The 22,500-nt window shown below is 41.1% G+C and overlaps 1 protein-coding gene across 1 annotated transcript; it reads right to left on the bottom strand.

Moving 5' to 3' along the window:
* Positions 1-1,061: 1,061 nt before the first annotated feature.
* fastkd5 (FAST kinase domains 5) lies at positions 1,062-4,919 on the bottom strand. Its single transcript, XM_086124569.1, has 2 exons — positions 4,830-4,919; positions 1,062-4,358 (listed from the first exon to the last, which is right to left on the bottom strand). The coding sequence occupies exon 2, from the start codon at positions 4,352-4,354 to the stop codon at positions 1,937-1,939; it is 2,418 nt and encodes an 805-aa protein (XP_085980695.1). The 5' UTR covers positions 4,355-4,358; positions 4,830-4,919; the 3' UTR covers positions 1,062-1,936.
* Positions 4,920-22,500: the final 17,581 nt, after the last annotated feature.

Below are 22,500 nucleotides of genomic sequence, written 5' to 3'. Positions count from 1 at the left end.
ATAGGAGAAAAAGATGTTTACAAACCGAGGTCAGCTACTCCACTGAGCCAAGTAAGGGGAGACCGCTACGGTTATATAAAAATATATATTTAATAAAAGGTGCTAAATGAGAAGGCAGTCGTGTGAACTTCAAAGGGGTGCTTCTTGCTCACCTCGAGGTGTGAAATTTGCTGCCAGAGCACATGAAAGGTCTAAATGTGAATTCACGCTTACAGAAGTGTCCCCAAGGCCATTGACTCTGCTTTTGACTCATTGAAATGCACTTACTATCTTTTGGGGCGTTTTAACTGTAAAGTGACGAAACGAGACGAAGCCCAAAGTCAAACATCATCAACAGCATTGGGTACATCAGCATGATCCAGTCCTATAGTAATTGTTTTATGGGACGGTGGGGGTGGGGTGTTGAATCTGCTGGCTGGTCACACAAGACAGAAGAATACAGTAAGTAAATAAATAATAATATAGAAAGTTGTGTTAAGGTAGAACCTGTGCGCACACCGGTGGTTACCTCCCCTGTGACCCTAATGAGAAGCGCAATGGAAAATGGATGGCTGGCTCGAGGTTCTGTCAAGATGTTCAGAAATTATTTTTGCCATTTTCCTTTTTTTTTTAATTGTTTTGTCTTCCATATCTGATTTTATCTGACACTTGTGAGGATCAGAGATTTTGAAGTGATGAGTGCTGGGGCCAATACAGAATAATTTCAGTTTTGCACATTTAACAACTTAATTCCCGCATTGATGAAAGAGAAGCCGAACACTTTTTGGGAAAGTCTATGACAAATCCCTCAAATTTGATAAATGTTGTCATACATGAAACAAAATAAACATTTGGCAACCCTACTATTTATACAGCAGCACCTCTACATATTAATATATAATTTGGGGTGATGGAACAGAATTACAAAATGTAAATAATAAACTAGCAATTTCTTTAATTAATGTATTTTACATCTACTGTCTTCTGCCTCTTCCTTGTGTCATTTACAGCTAAAACATAGCAATAAACCATCCCCAAAGATTTGAACCTAACTGTAGAGGTATTTGTGTCACATTTATTGTGGTTGCAGTTAGCAGCGTAGAAAATCACAACTAAAGACATCAAAATCAATACACTGAATTGCAAAAAAAATCAGAAAAAGTTATGGTGCATCTCTTGAACTCCAACATCTTGGATTACGCACGTGTACTATCTTGTCAGATAGCGCTCTCTAGTGGCAGCAATCCTCAAAGCAGCAAATAATACAAGGACAAAATATATAATTTTTTCACGATTGGTGTTAGCCGTTTTTCTGGCATTTATTCAGCAAATAATTTAATAAAGTGTAAAATTAATCTTGTTTATCAAAGACATGTAACTGCAATAACTACTTCCTTATCACATACCTGAAAGGTATTCAACCCCTTGCCTTTTTTCAAAACTACTTTATTACATTAAATGTTCACATTTAAAATATTTTATGATTTCTATTTAATGTGTGCTTTACTGACCAAAAACACCTTTAACCCTTAAATGCCCCCAAGAGGTGGCTCCACAAAGTACTGCACTGATTTTTATCAATTTTCTAAACTTGTCTTTTAAATGCATGCACTTTTGTGTTGATCCATCCATTAAAGTTCAAATGAAGAAATTGTTTAAATTCGAGGTTGTAATATAACAAAAATGGTAAAGAGACAAGGGGGTGAATACTTTTGCACGGCACTCTACACGTAAGAAATACATTTGACTCATGACAGTGTGTGGGCAAAGACAATGACAAGATTGATTTTTTTTTGTTTGTTTAACAAACTTTGGGACATGTCACATTTTATTTTGACATACGACGTACACAAAAATCACATCACTTTTTGCTGTGCTCAGCACATACTCGTTAATCGCCACGCTTGACAAATCTGTAAAGCATCCCATTCTTTTCAAATCCAGCAGCTGTGTGAGGTCAAGCTTCCAGGCTGTTGTACAGCTTGCAATGAAGGTAGGCCATCTTTTCGGTCCTGCTTTTCCTCAACATGGAAATCCACTCATGATAGCAAAGCTCTACAACCTTGTAACCTGCCAACCTCAGTTGCCTCCTCTTCATGGCGTGAAGGCCCAGTAGATGCCGTGACTGGTGGCAGTAGTGGTTCCTGCTGGACACCTGGATGGCAAGTTTGATGACGGTGTCCGAGGCTGCAGATGATCTGTGGCTGCTAGGAGTGGTAATCATTTCTGCGATGGTACTTGTCAGCTTTAGCCCGGTCTTAAACAATGTTTCTCCTTCATCGGGATTCACAAAAGAAAGCGTTTGAACTTCAGGAGGTGCGATTGTTGGACCTGGGAGGTTCTTGGCATTTGTAAGCTTTGCTATGAGATCATCAGTCAGACTCACTCCTATGTTTGTTCCCCTCAAATCCTGCTTTGAAGCAAATCTGGGAGTAGTGTTCTGAACTGCTGTTGGAGATTCTGAGATGACGGGAACAGGCTGACCAGTAGCGTCTAGGTGCACTTCAAGGTCGATAGTTCGCATGTGGGGCAGGATCATTCTTTTACAGACAAACTTCTCTCCTCCCAGCAATTCTTGAAGTGCAGCCTCTGCTTCCTTGACCTCGAGCTTCTGGCAGATGTCCGATTGGGCATACTTCCACAACATTTGTTTCACCTCTTCTCTCAGTTCCCAGCTCAGCCGAGGACCGGTCCACTGAGGCAACTCCAAAGCCACGGCTCCATCCAAAGTGAACAAGTCTTTTTTCAGCTCTAACTGCGTTGACTTAAGCGCTAAGCTGACAAAGTCCGGGCTCAAGGCTAACTCGATCAGGTCCTCTGGGAACTGCGAGACAAAGGCCAGGCCGAGAAGACCAGTGAGCAGATGTTCTGGGTAGCGGAGGAATTCGGCCTTCCTCTGTCGAAGAGCCTCGGTGAGACTCTGGTAAAAGCTCGGGCTCCGAGCAGGGAGGAACCCTAAGGTGCCGAAGGCCCACAAGAGCTTACATGAGTCTTTACTCCGGCAGTGTGGCACCAATGATGGAATTCTCTCAGTGATTGCGACGAGGATGCGGTCACTCCGGTAATGCAATGCCGAGCAAGCCAGCGCCACATGCATCAGCCCCTTGACGCCCATCCCTTGAGCTCGCCGTGGTACCTCATGCGTCATAGCCTCCATCCACGCCCTGTGAGACAGGTAGCTGAAACGCAGGTATTTCAGCACATTGACCATGGCAAAGTCACTCATATCCCCAACAAGAGAGTGTGCCTTATCGACAAGGCGATTCACTGCTGCCTCAGAAAGGGACGTTTGGGATTTGAAGAGGCCCAAGCAGACAACGCCAATCTCCTCCGGCTGTAGTTGTTGTAAGTGTCGTATGAGTAGCTGCTCCATAGGCTGAATCAGGACTTTGGGGCACTGTCTCCCTTCTCCCATGATGTAAAACAGTTGAACCAGTTCCGGAAGCCCTATTTGTCCGATATACAAATAGACAGAGTCATAAAGTTGTTTTAGGAATTGAGGCACCTTCCTGCCAATTAAGCGCCACAAATCGGCTGCCAACAGCAACTGGTCTAAAGTCATCTTGCCAGCGCGGCGACTCAGCTCCACCTCGTACATCCCAAGGACTGTGTGGCTATGTGGCAATTCCAGCCACACCAATGACCTCAGCACGTGCAGGAGCTCAGGTATAGAAAAGAGGCGAAGGTTCTCCACGGAGTACCGAAGCAGCATGACGAAGCATTGGTCGGTCTTCACTAATGGTATCTTGTCAGAGTTAGCGTGGCTGAGCTCCACAAACAAATGACAAACATCAGATGGTTTCATGCTGCCTTTAAGGACAGCCACTTTCCGGAGTAATCGGACGACCTGTTCCCATTCGATGGGGGCAGGTCGTTGGGAAATATCAAGTGTTACCGCTGAATAGTCAGGCCGGCATTTAAGAAAGGCACGAGTATCAACTTTAACATCAGGTGACACGGGTATTTGTTGGTGCAGCGGCACCACAGTGTTGCGTTCAGAGTCCCTGTTGAAGGCCAAGTCAAGCAAAGTGTTTTTGGAACTGGAAAGATGCCGTGAGGAGCTGACGCTGTAGCGATTGCTCTGCTGCCAGAACAAAGGAGCATGGATGGGGAGACACCGCCCTTCGTCATCGATATCGCTTAGGCTTTGGGAGAGGGCAGGTTTTCCCACGGGGTGATGATATGAGGATGGGCTGTAATGGACCCTGTAGTCTTCAAGGTGAGGGGCATCCAGATGTTGCAATGCGACCGTTCTATTGTCCTGCGCATCCGGCTCAATGTCAAGTTTGCTAATAACACGGTGAGAAAAACCCTTTCTCAAACCTGAAAGGTAGCGTAGCCTTGGCCTCAAACGACACAGCACACAGGCAGCCATGAATCTGTTGAATGAAAAAGACAAATGTAACAATTTACAGGGAAGTGTTCTTTTTTTGTTTGTTTGTCAGTTTGTCAAAAGGTTTTATCACAATGCAATGTATTGGTATAGACTATAAGAGTCTTTAGAGCTACACTGACAATACACAATTAGTGAAATAAATAGTAATAATAATGCATGAATACATTTGTAATCATTCAATCATTATAACATGACAAAAAACAAAAACGTTAATGTCATTTCTGCTACGAATAGCCAAGCATAAACCATTCAACACACCTGCTACCTGCTATGACACCACCATACCACACAGACAATGGCAAACGGTATACATTTCGGTTTTCCATCCATTATTGAGGAAGACAGTGACTAAGTATATATCGTGTACTCTTTGTCATGCTGCAATTACCCACCACCTTTTCTTCAAGTGTGTCTTCGAACAAATAACAATCACATGAGAGCACGCTAAACTCACCTTTACCTCCCCGACACAAAAACGTAAACGTGATATTGACGTAAGCCATGAAGTTGAGTTTGGGGAAGGTGAGCTTTCCATGCAGTCTCCTGCAACCAAAGGAAAAGGAAATCGTGAAATACTATTACATTCAAAATAAAATTCAGCAACCAGTTCAAGGAACATCGTGAGCTGAGATGCAAAATCACGAAGAATATGGTTCACTTTAATACAATTACGTATAATAATTAATTATAAAACAACGTTTTCCTTCGTCGCTTATGATGTTTAAGTGGAAGCATATTCACCGAGATGTTCTTCTTTTGAAATATTTCAAAAGTTGTGAATACTTCCGGTAAAGGTGGCCATAACGGAATTGTGTGACCTATGGCAACCGGGCAGTGCCAAACATAATAAGACACAACACGGATAATAAAATTAAACAAGTACAACACATGGGGATAATGTATGACATATTTTTCGTTAAATTTCATTTACATTCATGGTCAGTCAACCTTCAATCATAAATAGAATACATATTTTGCATATGAGGGTTCATGTTGGAGTTTTTTCATAACTTGATGTTTTGAAATGATTGTAACATTTACAGTAACCTTATCAAGTCAGTTTTTATCAATTATATGTAGTATTTTACATATATAGAAACATACTATTTCCGAATTTGAACGAATAACATGTAACTGTTCTGAGGAATCAGTGATACGACACAAACGCATCATTTGTCAAACCTTACAAACTGAGGAAACCATGAGCAATAGTTTAATGAACTTTTGTTGTTGTTTTTTTTCCTCATCATTTTGTCATTATTTCGCAAATCGTGCTTCGCGGACAGTGAACTACAACGTATTTCATTTTATATTTGTAGTGTGTAATTATCTTATTCATATGGTGTTGTGACATAAAAGCTGGCCTTGACTATCACTCTTTTTTTTTCATTCATGAATAGACAAAGACACCAAATGAGCCGGAATAACTATTATTTGTTGATGTTTTTTACGTTTACGTTCTTGAAGGTTGAAGTTATTTAACATTAATAGATTGACGTATGACATTAAATTTGCTGTTCAGAATTTAACAACATATAGTATAAAAGATATTTGCAATCATGATCGGGACTTCCTTGATACTTTATTAGTTTCATTGAAGGAACAGCCAGAAAAATTGCTTTTTTATGAATACTCTCTAATCAGGCAATTTTCACCTATTTTTATTCAGCACGCCCAATATGGTTTGAAAAAAAAATTCATCCTTAGGATGAATAATTCACAGTTTTATTACTTTTACCAGTTTGGTGTGAAAACCAATATGAAACTAACACCCCAATTGCAACAATAAACAAAAAAATAATAATGGGAGTTTATTTCAACTTGGAAAAAACAAACTCTTTTTGACGGAAGCTTTTTGTCCTGAAAAACAACTATTTTGGCTTCTAACTCGCTTTTGTTGCCGAATAAGTAAACCCGTGTTTGAGGGGACATTTCACAAAGTAACCAATCAAGAGAAACAATTCTCTTCCTAAAATGGAGATAATATTTAGCAGGATAGTACCTATGTATAATTTTAAAAGACATTTCCCTATGTTCTTTGGAAGAAGTTATTTGTACGGAAGAGTTTTAATTAAACTATGATATCTAACTTTGTTTTTCCGATGTGGAAGCAATAATTTAAATTCAACTCTTCTTTTATCATTTATAGTTTTATTCTGTGGTTTTATTTTGTTCTTGATTGTAAAGTGTCATTGAGTGTTTTGAAAGGCGCTTATAAATAAAATGTATTATTATTATTATAAGTGTTTTACTTTCAAGAAATCGTTCAAGAACTGTTTAACTGATCATTTCAGTTGAGTTTGGAAAATCGGCATTCCTGTTGTATAAATCTTCAACACTTGCATTTTACACGCGAAGAATGAACCTTCAACTTTTAAACTGCAGAGCCCTTGCTATGTCGCACATCAATGCATTTCTCTGGAGTGGAGTGTTCATGGAAAGCGGCACTGAGAGGAAGTGGTTGATTTATGCTAATGAGGGAGTTGGGCTCCAGTGGCCTCCAGTGGGTGCCGCCCTTCATTGAGCACATGCTCAAACCTGGAGCCGTTCAACTCGCGCCACTTTCGCAATCTTACTACCATTCACAAACACACGGCCAAGCGTCATTGTGGGAGCACATGGTCGTGCTGGCTCCTTTGACACCTCTCTCTATGTGGCGTTTCAGACTTTTTTTTTCTTCGTCACTTTTTCGTTTCTTTCTTTTTGATTACAGAGAGTGAGTAAACGGTAAGTGTTCAAGGGATGTTTGCCCCCCCCCCTCCCTTCCCTAAAGTAAGCTAGTAGTGTGCGTACACCACGCGTGTTATTACGTGAAGAAACCTGTTGTTAGCCTTGTTCTCGTGCAAACAAAATGAACTGTTTGATGTCTCAACGACAAGTTATTTTTGCTCAAACGGACCGAAATTTGCTTTATCGGCCACTTTCCACGTTTGGGGAAGGAGCGTAGTGTGTGCGCAGCGCGTGGTTACCTCTCCTCCATGGGTGAGGGAGATTTGAAAAGCATGTGTTGCTTTTTTGCTTTCGTTTCTCTGCTCGCTAGCGACGTCCTCGCCTGTTTCCTCCGTCTTTCTCCCCCCACCCCCCTCCCGTAGCCTACCGAATCCCGCGGCTCGCTTAAAGCCGTAGTAAGCAACGTGTTGGGCGGGTAACGCTTAAAATTGAAGCGAGTTTATCTGCCGGATACTTAAAAAGTGGCTCCGGAACAAAGCGGTATCACATGGGGGGTTGAAGCAGGCCGCGCTCGAGCTACGTTGTTAGCCAGCTCTAGCGGCTAATGCTAATCGACAAACGCGAAAACAGCGTTGAATGACTTCACCGTTTGAGTAAACGCCTATTTAAACAACGCTTGTGTACACCCTTTACGCCACTCAACGCAACACTGGCCTACACTCCTGCTTGTAATTGTTGCGTGTTTCCGATCAAGTTAGCTGCTGTAATTCGAACTATATGGTGGCTGGGGGGGGGGGGGGTCTAGCTAGCTAGCAAACTAGCTAATTATGTACGTCTTTTGAACCATCGCTTTTCTTGTAAAATCTAACCTCCCCACACAATGGCCCATGTAAGCAACACATTTGTATATTTGTGCTTCAAATAACGACGTTTTTGTCTAACACATGCCCGCGCGTCTGTGTTTTGGTGAGCTTGTAAGTGCGGAGTGGAGGGAGCCGCAACGTGTGTGTACGCTGGGGGTCGATTACAATTTTCCATGCAAACACAACGTAGTGGTTGGAGGCTCGCCGGGTTTTAGTGAAGTGCAGTCTTGGATTTGTTCTTGTTGACTGCACCCAGTTGGTGGATGCATGTTGCTCCCAATGCGGACTCGTGTGGGCGCCATGTTAGTGCGTGGGGGGAAGGGTGCAAAGTGTTGTTCTCCCACCCGCTTGTGTTCATCTTATTTCTTGGATTCGATTGAGTTTCCAAATGGTCGAAAATCCGTCAGACTAACCCGGCCGCAATTTTCCGAAAGCCACTCGACATGGTTCAAATTCTGAGCGCTGTATTAAAACATTCAAATACTGCCTTCGTTTAAATTAAATCGAAGGGCCACTGGTATGTGTTAGTCCCGGGCGAGGTATACACTTTGAAATATCCATGTAACAGGTACCAGGAACGACAAATAATGTATCAAGAAAAAAAATGTCGAGATTAGAATAAACGAAATGACTAAAACTGAAATAAAAAAATTTTTTTAAAATAAAAAAGATTCTGTTTAAGATAACTTATTGTGAAAATGTCCTTTGTTTTCATCGTTGTCAATTTTGATACATGAGCTCAATATATTTATTTCGTTATTACTGTAAGGTCATACAAAAGAAAGAAGGTAATATTTGCATATATATGTGTGTGTGTGTGTATGTATGCATGTGTATATAATGTATGTGTAAAACGAATAATAAAACAAATATAAACTATACTAAAAGGAAGCAGTTTTAAAATAAAAACGAATTAAATCTCCCCTCTCCAAAAACTGTTGACAACAATTAAGATTAAAAGATAGTCACATCAAAATAATGAAAAATTGCAAACTATTATAACCCCGACAAATATTAAGGGAGTTTTAAGAAATGGAATGTGAGATGCAAAAAAACTGAGTACGAAGTGGCTTAGCAAGGACAGGAGAGGAAAAAGTCTGTGGCAGAAGGAAGGCGGAAAAGCAAGTTTCAGTGACAAGAGGGTGTAATTTAAAGAAAACAGGTGTGAGGGAATGTAGGCAGAAAAGTAGGTTTTAAATATCTATTTCTCATGCTTGGATTACATTTAAATTGTGTAAAATTCCCGCTGAACATCGCACTTCATTTGTTTTTAATTTCTTGGTTGTTTCTACATTAATACAAATTTGTAACTATTACTGTTGTGGTGGTTTCCCCGTTCATGATTAGCAACGTATCTTTTCTGAAGTATAGCAACAAAGGATGTAAGAGTAAAATTGGTGTGAGGGAAGGATCCCTGGGGATCATGAGGGAAAAGATGTAAAGAAAAAAAAACAGGTCTGAGCAGGAAGGAAAGAAGACCAAAGTAGGTTTCGACAAAGGAAGCATAGAAATAAGCTTGCAAGACTCAAAAGTGACTTGGGAAAGGAAGGAACGAAGGATGTCACATGCTCTAGTCTTGCGTGATGTTATCTTCCGAGCTGATTATTCAAAACTAGTTGCCAAGTACACTATGTGCTTCGGACTTGGGTTGGTTTGGAATCACTCAAATTTTGCATAGGTTTGCTGGCTTCATGGTCATGGAAAATATATTTTAGTTTTACGTGTGCAATTAAATTGCCTAGCTTAAACCGCAGCAGCACACTTCTTGTAGTTCGCACAATTTATTAATCAAATGATTGCTTATAAATTTGTTGATTTTGTGGCATTGATTGTAAACTAATCTGTCTTAAAGCAAAATGAAAGTGCGCATCTTCGCTCCGACTAGCAGAGGTACTGTTGAGCTACTGTTCAGCTGCTATCGAAAGAAACCGCTACAGTACATCCAAACAATGGCACAGCATTAGTTAGTGCAAGACCACACTGACAGTGAAATAGGGGTGAAGAACTTTCAGAGGTTCTGTAATCAAGGGAAGTGACATGCCCCATCCCATACGTTCCACACAACCTATTTTATCAACATAAAAAACATTGCCGAGCTGCCCGGAATGGCATGTTAAGTGAGGCTTTTATTTGTTGCCATATTTTGGCCATACCACAAAATGTAATCATATAAAGCACCAAAATGTAATCATATAAAGCACCAAGCAGCAGAAAAGTAAATCGGTTCCATGACATTGTGTAATTTTTAAACATGCGCATGTATTGCCTCCGGAGTGATGTAACATTTGTGTGGAACCAATTGGCCTAAAATATCGGCCAGTTATATTCAAACATGAAATTCAGCACGCTCCTTTTAATCTCTCTAGGTGAAATTGGCGAGTGTTTTTAGCAAAGTAATGGTGTGCAATCAGTTGGCAAATTACTATCTGAAAATGATTGAATGTACTTTCCCTTTTTTGTTCTTTTTTGGGGGGGGGCGTCTGTATTTAAATGTTCAGTTTATGTTAAGTAATATATTTAAATATTGAAATAGCCAACAGTGACACCGTTTTCAATCTTATTGGCACATAAGGTTGTGGTAAAAATAAATTTGGACATTTTGGATTAAGAGGGTGCGATGTTCTTTGGATGGCCAACAAGGTGAGACTCGAAGTGCTGCAAAGTAATGCAGCCCATTTTGACAAGTAACAAGAGTAACCACGCGTCTGTCGAATTTATAAGTCAGTTGATCAATAGACCACATTTAATTTCTTTAGAATGTGCCGGCTTTCTCAAAGTAGTGCAGCTTTTAGAGCGGCTTTTTTTCTCATTAGAAGTGCTTTATTTTAGTTTTTATGAGTTTCAGTATTTATAGGTTTGTATACTCTCTCACATGAAGTATTTGTTGAGTTCAAAATCATTAAGTATTGGGTAATAGAATAAACTACAGTTCTCAAAGGACTGTTCAACCCTGATTCTTTGCTCTTTGCAGACTTATCATTCTGATATTAAGTACAATAAAAATGAACTCCAAAAGCGCACGGATGATATTCATCGACAAAGATGAAAACAAAGGACATTTTCACAAAAAATCTACTTTTATTTTTACAAACGTAAGATGTAGATGTATTTTCATGTTATTGTTTTTCATTCGTGAATTTTACTTTTTAGTTTGATGTTTTGTTAGTTCTCGTTAGCTGTCACAATTTCGGGTTCGTAGGTCAAATCTTGAGTTGACCGGAAACAAACGAAATGGTGACGCACTGTTGATTTCTGCTTTCAGGCGGCGGAATGCACCTGGACCATGAACCAGAATCTTTTCAGGCCACTTTAGTGTCAAAGTGCTTACAGTGCAGGTAGTCGTATGAGATCTACTGCAGTGGAGGCACTTTCTGCACTATTGTGGCATGTAGAAAGAAAGCTTTCCCCCCCAAGGCTGATGTTTTTCTACAGAGGGAATCCCCTTCGATCAAACACGGTCTTTGCGGGCAGCGTGATGTCACTCCATGTGGCATTGACCTGCGTACTTTGCCTCAGAATGTCAAACCATTGGGTGAGGTGACTTCCAAAGCGACATACCCTCTGGTGCTTGTGCTAAGGTGCATCTAGTGCAGATAGTTAAGTCAACGTGCACCTACTGCCCTAAGTGCCCCTTCTGGCATAAGCAGCCTGGACTGCTCCGTGTTGCCCTCCCATATTTGTGCAAACACACCAGCGGCGGTGCTCTGTTAGCTTTGCGTGGTTGCGCTGCAAGAAGAACAGTTGTGCAAATCTATGCAAAGCTGACGGCGTCCTGTGTTTTTACAACCAACATGTACTTTTTCCTTTTTTTTTTTTGCACCCGCCAATCGAGGAGCTGCCAGTCTCAGCGGTATTAAAGTGCTTATAGTGCAGGTAGTGTCATGACAATCTACTGCAGTGTGAGCACTTCAAGTACTTCTCGGTGACATACCAACAAGAAAGAAAAGTGAGGGGATGCCTCTGCGTGAACGTGACTTTCTGGTTAGTTTTGCTGGATTGCTTTCAGCTATTCTATGCGGTGCTGTGCAAATCCATGCAAAACTGACCATGGAGCCAACACCAATCACGGCAGATTTGATCCTGGTCTGAACAGGTTGGGAAAGGTGGCAATGCTCTGGATGTGCACGGTATTGCACTTGTCCCGGCCTGTTGACGACACTGGGGGTGCTTCTACAAGGAACAGTCCACGGTGTGTCGTTTCTCTGTCTGATTTGTTCTTTGTATGACCAACGTCTGGAACTGCAGAATCAGAATCATCTTTATTGGCCAAGTATGTAGAACACACAAGGAATTTGTCTCCGGTATAACACGCTGCATTAGTATCATCGTAAACAACAAATCATTGAACCATTTTAGAGTAACCAGTAGCAGTATTTGTAGTACAAGAAGAGTGACTACGTCAGTGACTGTTTAAGGAGTTAATGGCTAGGGGGAAGAAGCTGTTTAAGTGTCTACTGGATTTGGTGCGCATGGATCTGTAGCGTCTGCCTGAGGGGAGTAGCTGGAAAAGGTGGTGGGCAGGGTGCGGGGGATCCAGGAGGATTTTCCGTGCCCTTGTCTTGATTCTTGCAGTGTGCAAGTCCTCAAGAGTGGGTAGGGCGGTGCCAACTGCAAGCGCCTTATGTACGTCTTTGTTATATAATGTACAAATACAATTGATAGGTTTCCATCGAAGTGCAATATTCATTTCCACTGCCCGTTATTCATGTTTTTTTCCCCCCCCTGTCATTTAATGTTATGTGCTTGTATTTTTATCTCATCTGTCCAACACGTACCGGTAAATGAAGACTATACACGAGTAATGGCCATTAAGGAATACATATTTTGGTGCCCCTTGTGCTGCGTATGTTAATGTTTGAAAATATGATAATAAAAATGATTTTAAGACCTCATTGATGTCTGCGTCTAAAACAACTGCATGGGTTCATAGTGAAAAAATAGTGAGCATCACTTGTCTTTTTAGAATTTATGTCAAGTGAAGAGATAATGTTCAACCAACCTATTTCTGTAGGTGGTGTCCCTATTTTGCAAGATATTGGAGTGGAAGACTTAATACCAAAAATGTGTGTTTATATATGTATAGGTATTACCTGGCATAAAATGAAGGTTCTGTTTGCAAGTCTACCTTATAGTCATGAGGGTGTGGGTTAAAATCTCAGCTCAGTCATTTTTTTTGTGTGGAGTTGGCATGTTCTCACTTTGGGTTTTCACCCACGTGAAAACATGTTAATGTTAGAGAAGATAAAGACTAAATTGTCTGAAACAGCAGAAAACTGACCTGAAACTTAATGTAACATTTACGATATAAATACAGGGCCGTGAAATTAGGTTTGCAGCTCTGAAGTAAAAAGGAAAATCAATTTCACAAAGTAGAAGAATATAATCCACTTATGGCTATAATGGATATATTCAATGCTAATTGCATGCACTTGAAGCGAATTACAACATTAAGGCACGAAAGTAGAACCATAAAATTGTGGTTATAAGACTGAAGAAGCATCGGCATCAGGCCACTTTTCGAATGACGGCGAATGCAGTTTGACTGATTTTGCAATTGCAGTTACGTGGTTGTCCAGCAGAGGGAAGCACCTGTCCACAATACTGCTGCACGTCACTCTAGCTTGTTGGTCAATAAAATAAGATGTCATCACGATCATTGAGCCATCATGAAAATGTAGCAGTCATGAAACGCTGAGGTATTATTTTTAGTGATCAACCATTTGCACGTGCAACAGTTTACTCATAAGTCTCAACATGTTTTGCCTTGTATGATCACCCCCCCCCCCCCCCCCCCCCCACTGGATGTGCAGCGTACATGATTTTGTCATGGACAACACACCGTTCTGCCAACTACGATGTGTGATAAGTTGTTAGTGACACTAAATACAAATAAAATAGATTATTTTATACTCCACAAGCTATTTAACAAGTCAGTTTAATCATGCACATTGTATTTTCATAATCATAATGAACATTCATCGAAAGTCTTCCCATTCCCTTTTCCAGATCGACACCCATGGTTGTGAAATATCAATTAAGATAAAAACATTTCGGAAATTTGATTTTTACTCAACTCAGCCATATTGCAAACCGCATTATGTCAAGGTAGATGCGCATTAATCATTCATTTTAATCAATAATGCCCAGGCAACCACCTCGCTTGGCATGCAATTAATTGACCAACTTGCGTTTCTAACAGCATAACATCTACGATTTTATGCAAAATCTCATTTGGAGGGGCTGGGGGTGTGTGAATTGATATTAGTGATATTGGATCATTTCTTGAGCTTTAACACAAAAGTTCCACTGAAATATCCATTGTGCTCTTTTATATCGTTCAGTTTAATGAGGCCAACAAACCTCCTTAATTACGTTACCAAATATATAGGTTTCTCTCAATTTGTACACAGCGCTGTATAGTATACAGCAGAAATGGTTTAATATTTACTCCGACTGGCATTTACCCAAAACTCAGGCACCATTAATAAAAAAAAATATATATATCCGACCATTAATAAAAAAATATATATATATCCGACATGCCCTTCCAAGCAGCCCCCCTGTGGCCAGCGAGCGCCTGTTATTGTGGTGCTCGAGTGAGACATGCTCACTGCGGTGTACACCTTTCATTATCATGTCCTCTTTGCTTTGACAGTCAAGATAAATGGTACGCGTCCGGGAAGGACACCGACTCAAAGGATGCATTTCCGCTTGTCACCTCGAGCTGATTGCCTGAGCCTCCATTTATCCTGCGGTCTGCGTTGACGTTTTCCCTTTATTAGATGTTAAGAATGCATCTTGGGCGTGCGGATGGCAGCCGTGTCACTTGTGGCTTTCAAGCGCTCTTCATGTGGCCGCTGTGACTTTTTCACCTCTGTGAGAAGCAGAGGGTCTTAACGAGTTGGAACAAAATTGAAGATGTGCCCCCCACCCCCCTCTCCCCACATCTTAAAGTGGTTCCCGTGAGTACTATTAACATGTTTGTCTCATGCTTTTGTCAACATGCCCTTATGATCTGTAAGGCGAACTAGTTAATGTGGCGGAGGACGAAAATAGAGGGAAGCAAGCAAGGCAGGAGTCTACACAGTATTTATCCACAACCGCCCCCCCCCCCCCAAAAAAAACAAAATACCAAGGAAAACACGAGAACTCAATTCACATCGACAGGAGACGTAAGGTTTATGTGACAAACGACATCACCAATAATACGCTCAGCAAACTGACGAGACAACGAGCCGCACCTGGACAAGACGTGTGGCTGGAGGGAGCTGATTGGTCGACCCAAGGGGACATTAAACAAAATGAAATATCAACAAAACAAAAAGATATCATGACCGGATCAAGAATTATGTCATGCTCGTTTCTGCTTGGCCAATGGTGAGTCCTCATTTTGTTACTGCAATGAGCTCGGGTGGGTGTATTCAAGTGGATTGAACAGACAAGCCAGCTTCTTTTTTGCAGGAACAAGAACCCCAACGTTTTGGTGGGGGGAGGACAAACTCTCATTAAAACAGTTTCAGCTTTTAAAAAGTGTATGTGACAACAATCTGCTGTATGCTTAAGTCTGAGCACGGATGAAAAGCCCAACATACAATCTTGCACAACACATTCATAATACAAGCAGGGAAGTAAAAAGTAAAAATCGAAGTTAAAACGCAACATTCAGCACAATGACACTGCTTTTTACTTGGTTTGATCCCGCCTGCACTGTAAATGTGTTGAGCAAGATTCCCGTTTTGTATGCATTCCATTCATGAAACCTTGACTCTCTCAGCCATGTTGCTTGCTTGTGATGGCATGAAGACGATGCATATCGTGAACATTGATTGTTAGAATCACATTTTATTTCTCAAAAGACATTTTCTAGATTTGGCCTTTGGCCAGCGCTGCTCATTCCTCCTGCCAATGGGATTGGTTCAATTTCTTATTATTTTTTTTAATGGGCTGCATTTAGGGAGAAATAGAGGAAACTAAGACATTTGAAAAAATAATTGAGAACAAAAAACTACAATTCATAAAATCATTACACTGCAATGTTCCCAGAAGATGGCGGCCGGGCATCTGCCCGCTATGACAGCCAGTCTCGCCGTGTCATGGAGGATGTCACGATCTCTAAATTATGACGTTGCAGGCATGCGAGTGCACACGTGCGTACTTGCCAACCCACTGAAAATGTTTTGGCTCCGCCCCTCGATGTTGCCATCACAACACCCACACTTTTTGCACTAACCCCCTTTTATATTCCTGCCCTGTGGTAATAATCATCCCACATGACCAATTCCTGCATGGTTGCTTCACAACAAAATCCAGAGAAGCAAAACACCCTTTTGGACTTTTAGTCACTTTATATCCGGAATTTTCTATAAGAGCTTTTTGTGAGCGTTGCTTGTATAAAATTTGCATACCTTTACGACAATAAATTTATTGTTGAGTGAAAGCTGTCAGCCCCACGATTTATTGAGCGAATTGTACTTTTAGAGAGGACCTTGCACATGTGTCGATGTTGCGACGGCTTTCCAGGCTGATCTAAATGTGGCAAAAAATAAAAATAAAACTAACAAAATAAGGGCGTCCTGTCAGCCGTCCTGCTGCGGTGGCAATTCCACCGCCGGCCTTCTCTGTGACAGAGGTCCCGGTCCATCAGCTGACCCCTGCCAGGGATCCGGCTCGATTCCCCGACCGCCACGTGAAGTGTGACTTTAAGTATGCAGCGGTGCATCACCACCGTCAATTTAAAGTATGTTAATGCAACTCTGAATTGGCTGTGGAAAACAATACATTTTCCCGGCGCAGATCGATGATGGGTTTTCACGAGAAGCGTCTTCATACTTTGCTGACTGTGTGGCTTGTCAGGCGAGATGTGAACAGAGGTACACTTGTATACATGCTTTGTATGCTTTGCACACAGCAATTAAAACGTCAGAGTTTTTTTTGATTGTGGTTTATTTACGATATTAATTAGCTTTGATTCCCCATTCGAACTGCTCACAATACAATACAATACATGCAACACCCACTGCATGTAATGGAAACTCACATTTTTGGGAATTCAACATCATCCATCTGTCTAATAAACAGTCCTCTATATATACTGTAGTAAAAATGGGATTGGTTTTGATCGACATACACGGATGGCATATTTTTCCACAGTAAACGAACGATCATGATTCACTCTGAGCACCACCAGTTTTTGGAGACTGCGAGCTTTAAAAGTGGCTGAGAATCTTCAGCCAGCTGAGCTGATCAAGTGGAGAAAGTGGGCGGTAAAGAACCATTTGCTCACATACACATTTTCATAAATGAACGGATAAAAGGTTTACTTGGGTGTGTCATTTTGTATACAAGCCTTTAAAAGAGCAAATTATCCATCATTTATTTGATTTCTTTTTCAATGCCGTTCTAATGGGTCGATTTTTGTCAGAAGAATGAAGCTCGAATTTAGGCGAGGGACTAAAATATCTCTCACAGTACGCCATTGTCACATACTGAAACTGCCACTCGCACACTTTTGTCCCTGGACATTCAAACGATTTTAAGCAATCAATGGAAATATCATCTCGAGTGATGCAATGTTTTTCAAATATGGCTCCCCGCTACTCATAATAACTGAAATGAGGAGGTAGCCACCGTCGGTAATGGAAATCTACCAGAACAGGCTGCAACATATGATCAAATCATCATGCCTTTGGCTTCTTCTTTGAGTCATTATCCAACGGTTATTTTTGGATGTGTGCTTTGTTCCGAGTATTGTAACTGTTAAAAGGTGAACATTTATGATCACATGTTTTTTTTTTTTTAAGTGTGATAGCTTTTGCTTTTTTTTGATAGCTTTTTTAAAATTTTTATTCAGAACCCAAACCATTCAGTGATTTTATAGAGCAGTAGCAGAATTTTAAAATCAATTCTAGAGTTGATTGGGATCCAGTGTAAAGTCTTGAGGACTGGAGCTGCAGCATTATGAATGGGCTGCAGCTGTTTGATGCTCTTTCGAGGAAGTCCATTCATTGAAATATGGATTGATTTGGCAGATGTTTGGACTGTATTTATTTTTTTGGGCCGCTATTGCACAACTTTTATTTCACTTGCCTAGAAAAAGGATCATATGGAGTTAGCCCAGTCTAGTTCTCAGTCGCGCAACTGGGGCACAGCATTCGTTCGAGCGTTAGACGTTAGCAGCTTGTGTATTGTATCTCCTCGCTTAATGGATTTGGGGCAGATGAATGGGGATTAAACTCTTACAATCTCGTGTGTTTGGATCGGCAAAAGCCACACAAGGCAAAACCACAGAGGGAAATATGTGTGTTCCAACAGCGTTATATGGTGTAAAGAGTCCACACCGTACCATCTGCGCTGTTGGTGTCGCGTATGCATTAGGTGTGGATTACTCTACAGAGAGGGGAACGGGGGATGTGGTGGAGGCGGGCAAAACCGGAAGTCGCTTGCATAGGAAAAAAAAAACATTGCAAATATTTTGTGACTGACAGATGGAGGATCAAGCCAAAGCCAACACACAGCAATCCCTTCAAAGTGTTCGTCCCCAAGTCCAATAGCTGTTTTATGCGGTCTTACATTTGAGGGAGTATTTCTATACTAGCAAGGCGGAGGCCACTCTTTCATATTTATTTACACAACAGACAAAACAGACATTTTATTTGGATTTTAGCTTTCTGAGCTACATAAGATAATTTGCGAAAGAGCGGCAGGTTCATATCGAAAAGAAAAGCAATGGTCAAGGTACAAGAGCAAAGTCATGTATTTTTTTTTTAAGGTGGGAAAAACAAAGTGGAAAAAAATGCAGAATCTATTTAGAATTACAGTCTGTGGGGTTTTTTTTGTTCAAGATATAAAATAGCACGAGAAACGTCTTGTGAAAATGTTTTGTTTTGTGGCTTTACAAGGATCTGTTTGTAAAATGGGAATAGTCATTTTTTTTCCACAGAGGAAAAAAAAATACAAAGCGCGCACAAAATTTAAGAAGAAAATGTGACGCAAAATAATTATTTCGATTTTTTTTAACACTGTGAAATCTTACACTAAACAAAAATTACAGAAGACTTGCATCAATTTTATTTAAATGCGCCTTATTTTTCTCAGATCTCAGAATTTTATTCTAATAAGAGTCCATTTACCAAATCACAATTCTTGAAGAAATTATTTGTTTGGGTTTAAATCAGATGGTTACAAAATGTTTTTCTTTTTTCTTTCACGCTGTAAGTTTGACTTTTCTTAAAGTGACCCAAAACACACACAAAAATCTAAATATTTTTTCTGAAATATCAATTAAGGATTCATTCTCCATATATTCATGTCAGACAAGCTATTCATACATCGTAAAGATCTGTAGTTCATGATTTGATAGACAATTGCTATGAATATATTCTTGGCCCGGGATAAAAATTGACCCGCAAAACATCATATGCATGGAAAATGAACAATGCTCAAGGCTTTTTTTTTTTTTTGCTGTCATTGTTACCATTTTCCTTATCGAAAAATAACTTTGAAAATGGTTCACAATAGAAGTTACTGCATCGAATTAATATGAACCCATTCTCATCTTTCACAACAGCACAAATAAACATCGGTGCAGAGCATTTCAGTTCAAAAGTGCGTGCTTCCTCCAAGCATCTTCCCTTCGCCACTCAAATGCTGCTTGATGTTTGCTCGACTAAAATATGAAGTCACGGATGATCCTCTTTGCAAGAGCGACGTGGTGATAGTAGCCGATTAATGTTAAAGATGCGGACTCACTTGATGAACCTGATAAAATGGGACACAGGTTTGAACTGCGCTACTCGAAACCGTAGCCGTGCGCACCCGAAGGAAACTCTCGCTTTGCCGGTTCCATATGGCGTAACACGCTTTCCTTTCGTGCAATAGGACATGTTTGCTGTGGAGCTATGTGGCGTTACAAAACCTCTTTCAGAGGTGAAATGACACATCTAAGGAAGCCATCGGGAAAAGAGAGAGAATCGTTGCATTCCCGACCGATTTGTGGAGTATAATTAAGACACTTTACTATAAGAGACACCAACGCGATGCTTTCATGCTTAGCCGTATATCACAACTCATTATCGAGCATTAAAAATCGGATTCATCTTGACGCGTCAGCGGTGATGTATACATGCCCGCTGTGGCAAATAAATCTTATTTGTCACCACTGAATTATTGAAATACACCCCACTGTGCAGTCTGCAAACTTAAGTGTAGACCTTCAACGGGGCCTTGCATTACAATCTCTATGAAGTATTCAAAGAAATGTAACGGGTACCTCACAAACAAGTCATTAGAATGTATCCTCCTTGACAGAGGTAATTACTCATACTGTTGCGCTAAGTGGCGCTTGCGTCGAGAACATTGATAGATGCTTGGAAGCATTCTCGGTCATTCATCCCCGGTTCTCGTATTGTCAAGGCATCAAGTCGATCGCTGGACTGCTCGGGTTGTCTTAGGGGACGTTTCGCCTCTCATCTGGCCAGGCTTTATCAGGTCACGCTGGAAGATGAGCGTCGAGCGCGGTCGTCTGAGGGAAGGTGACGGATTCGAGTATTTATTCTCTAAAGCACGGGTCACCGACCTACGTAGTGCCTGCGGGCAGCAGGTAGTCCTCAAGGAACACGTGAGTAGCCTGCGGGGCTGTTCTAAAAATAGCTCACCGGTGATGGGACATGGTGATCATTTGGAAATATCAACAGAGATATTTACCTACGTTGTTAAATCATTGTTGTGAATTATTGTGATAAATCATTAATATGATGAATACCTTTACATTGCTGAATATTCCATCTTTTTTTAATTGCTTGTCCTCACTTGGGTCACAGCATTAAAACTCGACGTTTTTTTGTTGTTGTTTTTATTTTTTGAGATGCTATTTTTTTTTTTTCAAATCAGACGCAAGTAAACGTGTTTGAATTTTTTGCCCGGATTCTGAATCTTCCCCCGTTTCTTATTTTCTCTCTAGCACATCAGGTTTTCATAACAATAATATCCATCCGTTTTCTGATCCGCTTATCCTCACAAGGGTCGCGGATGTGCCGTAGCCTATCCCAGCCGTCTTCAGGCAGTAGGCGGGGGACACCCTGAACCGGTTGCCAGCCAATCGCAGGGCACACACTGACTAACAACCATCCGCGCTCACACTCATACCTAAGGACAATTTTGAGTGTTCAAATCAACCTGTAATGCATGTTTTTTGGAATGTGGGAGGAAACCGGAGAACCCGGAGAAAACCCACGCAGGCACGGAGAGAACATGCAAACTCCACGCAGGAAGGCCAGAGTCGGAATCAACCTCTGCTCTGTGAGGCCGACATGCTAACCAGTCATCCACCGCGCCACCGATAACAATAATATGTTATATATATATATATATATATATGAATTAAGGGTTAGGTTTAGCAACAGGGTTTTTTTTCCCCAGAAACATCATCGCTCTGAATTACAATGCATAGTAAAATCCATACTGGGCAAGCTTTGATAGATAAAACTTATATATTTTTTTAAAAAAAGCAAATAAATAAATAAAAATGGAACCACGTTGCCTTTTCTTCTCCAGCGGAAGTTAATCTCACCGTGTTGACTTTCATAATTTTACATTTTACTTGAGAGGAGACGTGGGGCTGAAAGAAAGCCAATCATAGCGGCCAAGTGGTGACTGGTGACAGGTGAGCATAAGGCGGCAGCTCGATTTTTCAGTTCATTGTAGGTGTTTGTGGCTTCAAGCAGTCATCTGACAGTGTTTGATGCTTTGACCCCACTTGTGTCAACGGGGCATCTGACACCTCTGCGGGCAATGTCAAATGAGACAGCGTAGGCGAATGCTTTACACATCACGAATACACGTGTACTCACACACACACACACACACAGTTGCCGCTAAAGATATACCATTTGTCACAAACAAACTAAGATTTCCTTCCAGCGACAAGTCTCTGTTGCACTGGATCTGGAAAATGCTGCGAGGCACTTGTGTGCTCAGTGGTGAAGCATCTCAGCGCTGTGTACACGGCAACATGATCTTTCCATGCCCTCTTTGTCCAACAAGCACCATTTCTTGTACTGAACAGAAATATTTCACGCAACCCTTTTCTTTTTGCTTCCATTTTGCCTGAGTTGAACTCCAAATGTAATAATAATACTTTATGAACCGATGTGGGCTAGCGAGCCCTTCTCCGCTTGTATTTTGTGCGATCTGTCGAAGTCAGAAAACCAGTGGCCACCGTGTTTCGTGTTGGTTCTGGATAAAAGAAACATATATATAATTTATTATTATTTTTTTATTTTTTTTTAGAAAATTATGGCTGTGCACGCCGTGGGGAACAACCGTGTCTCAGTTACGGCGAGAGTAGCGAGCAAAGATGTGCACGTGTTGACACAGCGGTTCAACCTGCAAGTTCCCCCGCACATGTGTGACATTATCACGTGATTGCACATGCGCTCATGCCTCCGTCCATCAGCACTTTGCGCTTGTGCGGGCCGGTAAAAATGCCAAGGCCGGTTTCTAAGCCCCGGTTTCATGAAAAATGGCGGTTCACCCGAGGCACCGAGCGACCTACTCACATCGTCGTTCAAATATCTGTCGGCATCACGTGTCGAC

The sequence above is a fragment of the Hippocampus guttulatus genome, chromosome 11 (genome assembly GCF_054856545.1).
Source record: "Hippocampus guttulatus isolate MCC_2025c chromosome 11, RoL_Hgut_1.0, whole genome shotgun sequence".
Classification (NCBI taxonomy): Eukaryota; Metazoa; Chordata; class Actinopteri; order Syngnathiformes; family Syngnathidae; genus Hippocampus; species Hippocampus guttulatus.
This window is presented reverse-complemented; position numbering and strand designations above follow the sequence as displayed.